The 13,849-nt window shown below is 33.0% G+C and overlaps 2 protein-coding genes across 2 annotated transcripts; one reads left to right on the top strand and one right to left on the bottom strand.

Moving 5' to 3' along the window:
* The first annotated feature begins 601 nt into the window (after nt 1-601).
* Nucleotides 602-5,827, top strand: LOC102591938 (alkaline/neutral invertase A, mitochondrial). The gene is made up of 6 exons (XM_006337932.2): nt 602-1,706; nt 2,319-2,484; nt 2,816-3,027; nt 4,449-4,942; nt 5,082-5,130; nt 5,280-5,827. Exons 1-6 carry the CDS (start codon nt 918-920, stop codon nt 5,604-5,606), a joined length of 2,037 nt encoding a protein of 678 aa, XP_006337994.1. The 5' UTR covers nt 602-917; the 3' UTR covers nt 5,607-5,827.
* A 92-nt stretch (nt 5,828-5,919) lies between these two features.
* LOC102589696 (gibberellin 2-beta-dioxygenase 2-like) lies at nt 5,920-11,923 on the bottom strand. The gene is made up of 3 exons (XM_006337956.2): nt 11,521-11,923; nt 7,703-8,048; nt 5,920-6,535 (listed from the first exon to the last, which is right to left on the bottom strand). The coding sequence occupies exons 1-3, from the start codon at nt 11,886-11,888 to the stop codon at nt 6,269-6,271; spliced, it is 981 nt and encodes a 326-aa protein (XP_006338018.1). The 5' UTR covers nt 11,889-11,923; the 3' UTR covers nt 5,920-6,268.
* Between the last annotated feature and the right edge of the window lie 1,926 nt (nt 11,924-13,849).

Below are 13,849 nucleotides of genomic sequence, written 5' to 3'. Positions count from 1 at the left end.
GAAATATTAAAAATAAAATTGATTATATTTTTTGATGATTTTAATATTCGAGTATCAGAAAGAACGAAAAACAAATCATGAATTTGGTGGGAATTTGGCCATATATAATTAGAAATTAATTTTTTTTCATTTTACTAGAAATTTTTAAAATCAAAGTTGTGTTTTGTTATTTTTTTCCACAAATAAGACAAAATAACATTTCATTCTAAACATGGAGGTGTAATTTGATTTTTTTCATAGTCAAAATTAATTTTTAAATAAAGTAAAAAATATTTCAAAAAAAAAATAGGTGATATAATTTATTTCTCTGTGCGAATCGCAGATAAGTTCACTAGTAAGAAAATAAATAAGAACCACATGTTTTTCAAAGAAAACATTTTGTGGAAAGGTCAAAATGGAATTATCTTTGGTAGACAAAAAGACGTGATCAAATGAAATGGGTATTCCAGTAAAATCAATATGAGAGGAAAAAAAATGTAAACACGTGGAAAGGTCAAAATGGAAAGACAAAATACGACACCGCTTAGTTTGTTTGTGAAGTTTTCCAACTTTCATTCATTCCAAGAAGCTTCAGTCCAAAGTCTCGTTGAGACCTCACCTATATAAACCCCTCATAAGTATCAAAATCAATCCACCCACCACCTTAAACTGTTTGAAAAATCTCTTTTCTTCAGACACACTTCTTCCCATTTGAACTGTAAGTCTATATTTCTCATTCTTTAATCTGTTCTTTTTCTTTTGTATATCTAATTATCTAGTTATATATATATCTGTTGATTTGTTTTTCATAATTAACAGATCTATATCTGTGTATACACATATTACAATTAGTTAACTTCAAATTGGAACGACACCCTTTTAGTTCAATTGACCAAAAAAAGAACACCATTTTAGTATATTGTTGATTAGCTCAAGAAATGAATACTAGCAGTTGCATTGGTATTTCAACCATGAAACCATGTTGTAGAATCCTCAGCAGTTGTAAAGGTTCATCCTTTATTGGTTACTCATTTGGGAAATGTAATCATTTAATTAATGATAATTTGTCGAATCCGCACTGCAAATTAGATGATATACATAGGGTTTCTAATTATGCTAATAGGGTTATAGGGGTTATTGGTTCGAATCGGAGTGTTTTTTGTGGATCCGATTCGAATTGGAGGCATGCTAGGATTCTTTTGGGTTTTAGGTTGAATAAGGAAACTAGGTGCTACTGTGTCAATGCAAATGCTGCATCTGATGTAAGGAATCATTCAACTTCAATTGAAGCTCAAGTGAATGAGAAGATCTTCGATAAGTTTTACATACATGGGGGCTTAAATGTGAAGCCTTTAGTCATTGACAGAAAAGAATCAGGTAAAGACGTAGCTAAAGTAGAAAAAGTTAGGACAGATGTCAATGATGGATCAGGTGTAAATGTAAAGCATCCTGATAATTATTTAAATGGGGAGAGTGTTTCTGAATCACCCCATGAGAAAGAGTTATCGGAAGTGGAAAAGGAAGCATGGACTTTGCTTAGGGGAGCCGTTGTAAACTATTGTGGCTTCCCCGTTGGGACTGTGGCAGCTAATGATCCAGCTGATATGCAGCCGCTTAACTACGATCAAGTGTTTATACGCGATTTTGTCCCATCGGCTCTTGCTTTTTTGCTTAATGGAGAAGGGGGGATTGTCAAGAATTTTCTGCTCCACACTCTGCAATTGCAGGTATGCATTTCTTACACAATGTGGCAAGTATCTTCTATAATAATGGGATGTTGAAGTTGGCTTTTGTTATAATGATAAAGAACTGTTACATATAATCATGTAAAACCATTGAATCATTCTTTGTTTCGCTTTTTTACTTTGAGCTGTGTCATTTGAAGTTGAGAGTGTCGTTTCCACAATTAGTAATGTAATACTTTTTAATAACTGTGTGAAAAAACATCTAAGCTTTCCTTTTCTGTTTTGAGATGTGTCATTCTCAGAATCTGTGTTGATTTCTGCAAACCAATTGCTGTCAATGATGCAGACTTCTGCTTGTTTATGCTTTGAGAATCCATTAAAGGACCTTGTGGGCATTCATGTGTGTATGTGTGTAGACTGAGAAATCTCGGAATCAGTTTGACATTTCCATGAAGGATTGCAGCTTTATTTTTGAAATGTTTTTATACAAATGAACATTTCTCACTCAAGTTTGTATTGCAAAAAAGCTTGTTGATTTCCGTGTTTGTGATAATTAGCATTTGGCATAATTCACATCCCTGTATTTGTCAAGTCTTTTCTTGGCAAGTTTCAATCCTCATGGTAAGTTAAACATCTATGTTCTGTGCTTCTTAGAGCTGGGAGAAATCTGTGGACTGCTATAACCCTGGAAAAGGATTGATGCCCGCGAGTTTTAAAGTCAGAACTGTGCCTCTTGATGGAAGTAATGGTGAATTTAAAGATGTGCTAGACCCAGACTTTGGTGAATCCGCAATTGGACGTGTTGCACCTGTTGATTCTGGTAAGAGGATAGCTGTAATGCATTATTGTTAATCATTTTTCTGGCCGATTAGTTGTCTCTTTCTGATATTTGTTGCTTTATTACATTCATTTGTCAATATCAACAATTTGAACTCTTTATCAAATGATACTCATGGATCACGGCATGAATACCCTGCTGCAGACAAAGCCTGGTAGTCCAGTGAATAACGGTAGAGGGGGAGGGCCCGTTATCTACCAAGTTTTGTATTGTGCCCACTGACCTTAGGATATTTCTCAGTAACGACTCATGATCCAAAACTCTGTTGAATGGGCCTGCTCGGATTAAGTGCTGTTTTATTGTACTTTTACAGGGTTGTGGTGGATTATCTTATTAAGAGCTTATGGAAGGATTACAGGGGACTATACTTTGCAAGAGAGGGTGGATGTACAGACAGGCATATGTCTGATACTTCACCTGTGCTTAAGTGATGGTTTTGACATGTTTCCTACTCTCTTGGTCACTGATGGGTCCTGCATGATTGATAGGAGGATGGGTATTCACGGTCATCCACTTGAGATCCAAGTAAGATAACATACGAGAGGGAATTTAATCAGAATCTTGGTTAGATCTGAGTTCAACAGGATTGCATGTCATTCTTTGCCTAAGCTGCTCATATTTTTCACAGTTTTGCTTTTGCTGTTATTTGAATTAGTGCTTCTCTAAAGGTCGGCCCGGTGCACCGAGAATCTCTTTCATGCAAAGTCCAATGAAGGGTCACAACCTAAGGGAATGGAATGTAGGCAACCTATCTGATCCCATCATTTGTGGCCAATTCCACGGCTCGAACCCATTACTATAGGTCACACAAGGACTTTACCATTGCTCCAAGGCTTCCCTTCATTAGTGCTTGTCTAATAAGATTAAAGAACTTTCACTGAAGCAATTCCTTTTCTTTCTTTCTTTTTTTTTTGGAAAACGGTAATTAGTACCTTTCACAAAAGGAGCAGTAAGTGCTGCAAATCTGTGCAGAGTGTTGCATATCCCTCTTCTAGCCTTGGAGGGGTTCTATCTAATCAAGTATTGGATGTATTTCTTCTACATCTTTCTTCTTACCCCAAAAATAAAATGACAAAATACACTTGAGCGGCATCTTTTTGGTAGAGTTGAACTTGTCTTAAACAACAACAACAACATACCCAGTGAAATCCCACTAAGAGCTCGTTTGGATTAGCTTTATTGTTTTTGACTTAAAAGTCATAAGTTAGTTCATATGACTTTTGGCTTATCTTTGCTATTTGACTTAAAACAAGTGCTTAAAAGCACTTTTTAATTTTAACCAAACACTACAAAAATGTTTAAAAGACATTTTAATGTAAAAGCACCTAAAATAAGCCAGTCCTAACAGGCTCTAAAGTTGAACTTGTCTTAAGAGCATCTAGAATTCTATTACACGAAACAGTCCACCAAATGCATGCAGGGACCAGGGACCGTGTATCGCCTTGTTGTTCTTCCTTTTTCCTTCCCAAATCTGTGGCAATATCTCTAAATGTTGATGCGTGTCCCCAGGCATGGCCAATTTGATGCCAACAAAATTCACTGAAACATTTCTATGATGTCAAAAATTGTTGAGAGAATTATCCGATGTTTTGTTTGTTACCAGGGAGATTGAGTCATCCCGTGCTTAAGTCTGGTGTAGTATAGCCTAGCATGACATGAGTTTACATGGACATTTTGGTGTAGTGAGAGTAAGTATTACGCAGATTATGTTGCTTTATCTACAGATTTACTGTCAAATTGGCTGTTGTTTTGCATCTAGGTAAATTGGTGCTCACTGTTGGTTACATCTGAGAATTTCTCCCCTACCTTATATTTCAGATTTTTAACTCTTAGGAGACAGCTTGCCCTATTTTTTGTCGACCTGAGTAGTGTATGCTGTGTGGTGTATAGCTTCAGCTAGTACTGTTTACTTGCCGATTTACTGAATTAATACATCATTTCTCTAGGCCCTGTTTTATTCAGCTTTACGAAGCTCTCATGAGATGCTCACCATCAACGACTCCACAAAAAGTCTTGTTTCTGCCATCAACAACCGTCTCAGTGCACTTTCATTTCACATGAGGGAGTATTATTGGTTGGACAGGAAAAAGATTAATGAGATATATCGCTACAAAACAGAAGAGTATTCTACAGATGCCATCAACAAGTTCAATATCTACCCAGATCAAATTCCGTCTTGGCTTATGGATTGGATTCCAGAGATTGGTGGATATCTTGTTGGCAATTTACAACCTGCACATATGGATTTTCGTTTTTTCACTCATGGAAATATTTGGACCATTATTTCATCACTAGGATCTCATGAACAGAATGAATCTATTTTGAATTTGATTGAAGACAAATGGGATGACCTCATGGGGAAAATGCCTCTAAAGATTTGTTACCCAGCTTTAGAACATGAAGAATGGTGCATTATCACTGGCAGTGACCCTAAGAATACGTGAGGCTCTAGCTTCTCCCTTTTTGCTTCCCACTGTCCCATTTCTATGTACCTTGTGGTAGCTCGTTTTGTACATTCAAAATACTCTTGATAATCATAAAAGGTCTGTTCACAAGCTTAATCAATGTATTTTCTGCAGCCCATGGTCATATCATAATGGCGGTTCATGGCCTACTCTACTGTGGCAGGTACACTCCCAATGAATTTCTTAGATCATTAAATGAGGAAGTTTATATGCCAGCAAATAAATATATGTATCAGAACTAGAATTTATGATACTAATCTGTAGAATGTCCTTGATAAGCCATCTTAACCATCTTTAATTTTTCATTCATAGTTTACCCTTGCTTGTATTAAAATGGGAAGACCAGAACTAGCACAAAAAGCAGTGGATTTGGCTGAAAAGAGACTTTCAGCAGACCACTGGCCTGAATATTATGATACAAGGCATGGGAGATTCATTGGCAAGCAAGCTCGATTGTGTCAGACTTGGACAATTGCTGGATACTTGACCTCAAAGATGCTGTTGCAAAATCCAGACATGGCATCCAAGTTGTTCTGGAACGAGGATTATGAGCTCCTTGAGAATTGTGTTTGCGCACTAAGACCAAATGGTCGTAGGAAATGTTCGCGCTCTGCTACCAGATCTCAAGTAGGTCTCTAAATGTGTCCCCATTTCTGCAATTCCATGCACTTTTACCATCTTAATGAAGACATTTTCTTGTTAGAAATTGACCTTCACTGGTTTAACAGACAGTTTATGTTCTGAGCAAAATAAATTGCTAAAGCTTCTGTTGTAGTATATCATCGTACCTTTCGATTAAATCATAAACGTGACACTGATAGGTGCCATTCATCAATAAATTTTCTGATTTTGAATCTAAATATTCTGTGTCAATGTTGGATGAAGTGTTTCATTTAATTCTCACGCTTGCTAGTGACTTTGAACTCTTACTAATTGACTTGAACTCTCGGCCTATCAGTGAAAAGTGAGGGTGATTCATTGAACCGAAACACTTGTCATTTCTCAGTCCCTTGCACCAATATCAGATATGGTTTTACTGAAAGGAGTTCTTTTGACTAATTTGAGTTGAAAGTTGAAACCACACCGAAATTACATTTACCCTTCATGAAAGTACCAACAGAAAATCACATCCGCGTTCCCTTTTTAATTGAACATTAAAGCTAGTAGTCCAAGTAAAATGTAGCTAAAACCTAGTAAACCAAACACAGAGAGGGAATGGGCAGAAACAAAACTCCCCTTTTGGGGGATCTACAGAACCATTCAAGCCTCATTTTTTTCTCCTTGTAATAAAGGTATTGAGATCATTCAGTAAGATCATCATGATCTGACTGTACCCTAAAGAAGTGAAGGCGAGTGTCTCCAAGTTTCCTGGAATAAGTAGCTTTCTTGTACTCATCCCAAGTGAAAGGCCTGTACAGGTTAGGTTCATGTGGTGAAAGCAACTTAGGGGGACAAGCTATCCTGGCATTGGGTGCTGGAGCACCGAAGTAAGCCATTGACATCCTCCTTCTACAGGAATTCACCATTGCCCTATGTCTTACACTCAAAAACCTTCCGTTCGTCAGTGCCTGAAATCAACAAACAGGGATTGTTAAAAAGGGTTAGCCTCTTTGTATTCCACAAAATGCAGGACTAAGTGTTAACAAATAAACAATCTTACAGACCAACTTTACATTAGGATTGAATTACTTAGGGGTGGTTTGGTACCTGAAGAAGAAACAAGTTATTCATTTACTAATTTTCGTGTAACTTTTATGACATTTGGTAGGTAGATAGAAAAGAAGTTATTCATATAAAAAATTAATATGACGTTTGGTTAACAATTTAGAAATTCGCATAACTAATTCATGTATAAGCTATGGAAAACTTTTTGTATTACAATATGCATGATAGAATGTGGAATAACTAACATTTGTATAAAATAATACATAAATTCAATCATAACTAATCCCTACATAATTAATTTCTGCATAACTCTGACCATAACTAGTCCCTACATAATTCATTTCTGCATAACTCTGTCCAACCATCAAACAACCCCTTCGAGTACCTTTTTCAGACTTCATAGAGAACTGACCATGAAAAGAATCACAATTTCTGTCTACTAATAAACTGTAATAATACTGTGCAGAGTTCAACTAATTTTTACTTCAACGTAGATTTTTCAAACATCTCTTGAAGATTTTAAATTTGTAGATGTTTGAAACGTAGTACTTCCAATATGTAAATTTGAAAAATGATAAATTGTTTGCAGTTGAGCTATTTAGATAGCATTGAAGATTGAAGAACAGGCAAAGAAAAAGTTTAGGGAAAACTTATAGAAGTAGGGCCCTCAAAAACTATGTTTGCAGAGATGGTTCAATTTTATCACACAATATTGTAAGAATGGGCAGGAGTCTCAATGGGCAGAGCCCAGAGCTGAAGGAAGCTGTAGTTTGCTAAGCCCCAAAATGTGTAGCTATCACGCACGTCAATACAAGCTACATCAGTTCACATCATTTCTAGCCTTTTTTATCCGTTTTAAATTAATGAGGATTATAATGCACTTTCTAGGTCTGAGACCACTCTAATTGTTGACATGCATGTATGTTTAATGTTGAATGAATAGTATTCTTCTACTCTTCTTTTTAGTTTGTTTTAAAATGTTATGACAAATTTCAAAAGATTTTCTTTCTTAAATTTCGTATGAAATCAAATTAGCTCATATAAATTGAGACGAAGAAAGTATTAAATACCTGGAGGGTGTCACCCACGTTGACACAGAAAGCAGTAGAAGGGTGAGGGGAGACAGGGATCCAGAAACCGTCCTGTGGTGAGATTTGAAGTCCAGGAACGTCGTTGGATCTCAAGATGGTCAAGATCTGAGGGTCAGTATGCTCTCCAAATCCAATTCTATTGTTGACAAGTTGTAGAAGTTGCAGTGGAGGATAGTGATTGAGCCTAAGAAGAGAGTCTGAATGTGAGTCTCTAAGGAAGTTGCTTAACACTGACGTATCTGGGACCCCTAATCCTTCTGCCATCAGCTCCAATATTTCACATGCTAACTCCCTAACTGCTTCTACGTAACCATTCACTGCACACCTGCCACCAACCACCAGCATCAAACATATATATATATATATATATATTCTCATCTACCTAAGCAAACGCCAACAATCAACTCTCTAATAATGTTTCATTCTTCCACTAATATTGCTATATCAAAAATAATCTTTAAAGATATGTTTTTGCGGTAACTAAGACTCTTTGTAAATATATGTTTGTTTCCTTTTTCAAAGTAGTAGTAATACTTAGAGCCCGTTTGGATTGATTTTAAAAAATAGTTTTTAAGTAAAAAAAAAAAAAGAGACTTACTTTTGGTGTTTTAACCTTTTTTAATTCATTTTTAACTTTTAAGTCAAATACTTTCAAAAACTAAAAATAATTTAAAATTAGACCAACTTTCAAGACAAGTAGGCTTTAAATCAAATGGAGTAATAAAAAGTCAAACTTAAATAACTTTCAAGTCATAAAATAAAATGTAGGGAGATACATACTTTTAGTTTTAACTATTTTAAAGTCATTTTTTAACTTATTTTTAACTTTATCAAACACTTTAAACTTATTTTAAGTCACTTTTCACTTATTTTTAGGTATTTTCATATTTATTAAACATTTCAGAAGTCAAAACTGATTATAAAAATATATTTAAACAACATTTAAGCAAATTTAAACAGCTTCTTAATCTCTCTATGACTTATTTGGACCTTATAGATGGAAAATAATATCTGACAGGTCAGTCTGATTCTGTATCATTATGTGCTGTTTCTCAGAGAGTACTATCCAGTTTTACAGTGCTACTATAAATTTGTATCATCATATCTATTCCACTTTCCCTTTTACGTCTAGATGGGTCTGTTTCACTTGACGTGTTATTGGTTGACTAGTGTCTCATTTTTAAATTTTTTGAAAATTTATAATTCTCAAATAAAAATGTATTTAATATCCGAAAATGCCTTTTTGAATTTTGTTATCTTAAATATGACATATAGAATATTAGATTTAACGAGTTAGTACTAATTAAATATGGAAAATAGTACTCTTTTCGTTCTCATTTTATATGAGTTAGTTTGACTCGACACGAAATTTAAAAAAGAAAGGAAAACTTTTCAAACTTTCGGTCTAAAATAAGTGATAGATATTTGTAGGACTATAAATCATTTATTAAGGATAAAATAAACATTTTAAAGTTAAATTATTACTTAATTCAAAATTGTGTAATTATTTTTGGAACTAACTAAAAAGGAAAGTAGATCATATAGAAAATAATATTTTAAATAAGGTAAAATATAAAATTAGAATATATAAATTAAAATTGAGGGAGTGTAACTTAAAACATAGTTTGACTAGACACAAAAGAAAAGATAATTTTGAAATTTATGAGCTTAAATGTACCATAATAATTATTGATTAGAAAAAAATTGTCATGAAATACAATATGACAATTTTTCAGCTAAACAATTTCAATATAAAAAATCAATCATATCTCTTGGACATTACTAATAATAATGAAGCAATATCACCTTGAGGCAAACATCAATAGTCTACAACTCCAAATGTAACATGCCATACCAGATATTTAGTACTTCTTTAAGGTACATAGTAACTTCATTAAACACCTTGTTCCCATTGGCATATTACCAAGTTAAGATAAAGTTTAGACAATGTTTTTCCAAAAGTTTTATGGTTATTAAACTCCTTATTTCCATTAGACAACTAATTTCACTGGATACCTGTCACTAGGACAATAGAAAGAATCACTTAGTGTTTTTAATTTGTCTCTACTAAAAATTAAATCTGAGACCTCATGATTCTCAATCATTTCATTGATTACTAGGCCACATTCTTATGTGCACTTTGCACTCCTTATATTTTTAGAATATTTTCAAAGAAATTCAAGAAAACTTCTCTGTCCTGAATCAAATAGAGAAAGTAGATGACAAGTGTGAATTTTAAAGAGAAACTTATGGATGCATTTTTGTGTAAAAACCCTCACTTATTGGAGAAAAAAATTAGGGATCCACGTGACTATGGTCCAAGAGAAGCACGTGTTGGTTCAAGTCAAAAATCGTACAGTAGAATTAACTACTTGTTTAAATACAAACTGCACCAATTATGCATCACCTATTATGCTAACTACTCCAAAAGTCTAAAGCTCTTTAGCCCATCGAGGCCTTGATTTTCTGTAGTTAATTATCTTATGTACCAATTATACAACAGTCAACACATGACTCTCATTCTAAAATAGACGGGTTTTACGGATATCATTTGCTTCACTAATTTTAAATATTTCATTTTTCATGTTTAAGTTCACATCAAAGAGAATAAGAGGGTGTTTGGCTGCCTTTCACTTTTTTTTTTTGGACATGTTTGCAAAAGATAAAAAACATTTTTAAGCACCTATTTTTAGATTTAAAAAGTATAAAAGTAAAAATTGGTTATGACCGACTTATGACTTTTAATCTATAACCTTCTTAAAGCAAGTAAATCAAAATTCAAATACCCTCTAAGTTATTGTGTTAGTATTGCTCTTTATGGGAAAATGAAAAACAAGAAAAAAAGTCAAAAAATTTAAACGCAGATAATTCCAGAAAGTATAGAACAATACTAAAAACGAGAACAATGAGCATGAAGAAGAAATCAAATTAAAATTAGAGAAAGTAAATAATAGATTTGCATGATGAATTTGAGATGATGTCTTGGCTATTTTGGAATTTTTTGTTTTTGTTTTTCATCCAAGTATACGTTAGAGCCCGACTATATCCGAATTCGTACCTAAAAGTCTCACATTAGGGTAAAATGTCCCCTAACAAACGCGATTCCATACTTAAGAGAACTCGAACTAAAAATCTCTGGTTAAAATGAAGAAATATTTACCACTTCACCACAATCTTCGTCGGTAGCTATTTTGGGATCCTTAAAAAAGAACAAAGATGGCGGAGACAGATTCAACAATCCTACAGCTGGCGCAACATGGCCAATACCTAGCAAAATTAACTAAACTAGGTCCATCTCCTTAACCAATAAATTGACTTATGTACTATCCAAAATTTATTAGTCTCACATCATTAAACTAAATCCTCCAACTCTTTATAGTAAGAATCTCTCTAGCTATTCCAACTTCCCTTCATAAATTGCTAACTCCATTTGTAGACAACACTTTTTTTTTTCTTTTTAACTTTTGGAGACAGGTCAGATTCCTAGTACTTTGTTGGTGAATGCATGAGGTGTGTTGTTGTGATTCATATGTTCAATAGACAATAAAAAGTGTCAGAAACTGTAATCTTAAATTGATAGTAACCTTACACAAAAGATATATACTCACTCCTATACACTAACACTAGTAAAGGTCCTCTCCCATCCTTTTCCTTGGACCACTTTATAACAAAGATGTTTACACAAGCTCATGGTTATTAAACTTGTACAAAACAAAGCCACACAAATTTAGTTAACTTGCACTATGTCAAAATTTCACCACAAAAAATTAAAACACATGAGAAGTTATAGAACATACCTAAAGAGGGTTGGGTCATTGGAAATAGTACTATTGGATAAAGGGTTGGTATGAAGAAGTAAATATTCAACTTCTCCATAATCTCCATTGAATCCTATGTTCTTGCACCCATAACCATAAGGATTTGCCGGTCCAGCACGTTGTTTTTGAGAAGCCGGTTTAGAAAAGAAGCCACAACTTTCATCTTCCATTGCTTTGATGACATGTTGAGGGACACCATGGTTGATAACTTTGAAGAAACCTAAGTTTTCAGAGGCTTTCACAATAAGCTTTGACACTTGTGATCTCTCTGCCATAAGGTCTATGATGGGAAGCTCAATGTCACGTAATTTTTCTTGTTCATTAGACGGCTGATGAGCCACCACCATGTTGTTGTTGGAACAAGAAGAAGCAATATAGTAGCTTACAAGAAAATAATAAATAGCAAATAAGATAATGAAGAGAAGTTGATCATCATATGTTATACTCTATATATAGAGAGATGTGGATTTAATACCCTGCCCCCCCTTCTAGTACGATCCCTCTGTCAAAACATAAATAATTTTATTTATTAAAGGTAAAATTTAAATTGTTTTTAAATTATTATACCTTTTGTTATAAAAGCGGCTTATATATATTCTTACTGACTCACACATATTTCTACCGTTATAAAAATGGCTTACATATATATATCCTTTTCATCTCACGGAGTGAAAAAAACATAATTTTTAAAAATTTATTTTAAAAAATTCATTTAGATATATGATTTTTCTAACAAAGTTCACGAGTATATTTGATCTTTCTCCTACATGATAACTTTTTTTAAGTCAACGTCTAATTTGAGTTTTAATTATCGATCCCTTATAGATCTATTTACTTGTCATTATTTGAGTTACATATTCTTATTTTATTTTTTTAATGTAAAAATATGAGAAGTAAAAAGAAAAAAGCTTGAATGAAAAAAGAGAAAAAAGTAAAATCTAAAACTGTTTTTCTTGCAGCTACATTGTAATTTATTTTTTATATCTGTGAAAAAATATGGGGCATCGATGATAAATTTTACAAGAAAATGAGTGAAAAAATAAATTTAACCATCAAAATGATGAAACCAAAAAAATATTTTATAATTTTAAAAAGTCAAAAAATAAATTTATAATTAATTTTTTCACTTCCACTGAACATATATATCTGGGTCATTTGTGTAACAGTAGGGGTATATACTTATGAGCCATTTTTATAATGCAGGGTATATCAGCTCCATGCCAATTTTATTCCGTTATAACCCTTTGATCCCATTTTTAGTCCCATTTAAACACAAAATCTTAATTTTTAAGATTTTGTGACTTTTATTTATACACTTCATATGCAGTTATGTACTTCAAATGACAGACGTCTGTTAGTTCTCGTAAGAAAATAATAATTGATAAACAAACGCCGCTTTTTAGAAATAAATAATAATTTCTTTTTCATATTTTTGTGTATCTTTGCATGAAAAATAACCGACAAAAGTGTGTCGATTTTCTTTTTTAAAAAAAGAAGAAAATATCATTGACAGCCTGATGGAGCCTGTCAGGTTGTAACATTTTTTAGTAATGCTATTTGTTACCCATATCGAAGATGGGTTCTTTTTATTTGTATTGAGTTGAATTAAAAATTATTAAGCGAGTATTTGATTTGAATCCATATTGACCGGATGATATAAAAAAAAAAAACATGTGATATTATTTAATTGAATGTTTCACACTTTTTTTTTATGTTTATCAACACATGTTAAATAGTCTACATCAAACAATATATTTTTTGCGTTAAAATGGATGGAGTGTCAATTTTTTTTTTGAGGGGATGTTAAATGGCTTGTTAACAGTGGTGTAGCCAAAAATTTAATGAAGGGTGTCCAAACTTTTAATAGTAATTTCTTTTTTTTAAAATGATGATTTAAATTACCAAAACAAATAATCAAGTTAAGCAATATTTAATTAAATATAGGAATATTTTAAATAAAATTACAAGTGTATAATTCAAAACTAACATAAAGAAAATAAACTACTATTGAAAACATAATTTAAATATATTATTACAATTGTACTCGACGAGGTTTCATATCCTGAAACGTTTTTATAATAGACTCATTAGAAATAGTACGAAATACTTTCTTTTCTACATAAGGTACTATACAACCGTCTAAAAACTCATCATCCATTCGATTTTGCAAGTCATTTTTAGAGTATTTAAATCAATGCTTTGTTTTTGAGAAGAATGTGACAACATCTCTAATTGATCTACCGTTGTTTCTTTATTTGGTTGACTTAGAGAAGTCGAACTTTTTTTTGGTACTCTATTATAATAATTC

Source organism: Solanum tuberosum, unplaced genomic scaffold (genome assembly GCF_000226075.1).
Source record: "Solanum tuberosum cultivar DM 1-3 516 R44 unplaced genomic scaffold, SolTub_3.0 scf00001, whole genome shotgun sequence".
Taxonomy (NCBI): Eukaryota; Viridiplantae; Streptophyta; class Magnoliopsida; order Solanales; family Solanaceae; genus Solanum; species Solanum tuberosum.
The sequence above is the reverse complement of the archived record's forward strand: the minus strand, read 5'-3'. Positions and strand labels throughout refer to the sequence as shown.

Coding starts and splice junctions, on each gene's coding strand:
- LOC102589696 (XM_006337956.2), bottom strand. CDS start 11,888: ATGGTGGTGGCTCATCAGCCGTCTAATGAACAAGAAAAATTACGTGAC. Junction 8,049..11,520: donor AATGACCCAACCCTCTTTAG/GTATGTTCTATA, acceptor GGTTGGTGGCAG/GTGTGCAGTGAATGGTTACG. Junction 6,536..7,702: donor ACGTGGGTGACACCCTCCAG/GTATTTAATACT, acceptor TGTTGATTTCAG/GCACTGACGAACGGAAGGTT.
- LOC102591938 (XM_006337932.2), top strand. CDS start 918: ATGAATACTAGCAGTTGCATTGGTATTTCAACCATGAAACCATGTTGT. Junction 1,707..2,318: donor TCCACACTCTGCAATTGCAG/GTATGCATTTCT, acceptor TGTGCTTCTTAG/AGCTGGGAGAAATCTGTGGA. Junction 2,485..2,815: donor TGTTGCACCTGTTGATTCTG/GTAAGAGGATAG, acceptor GTACTTTTACAG/GGTTGTGGTGGATTATCTTA.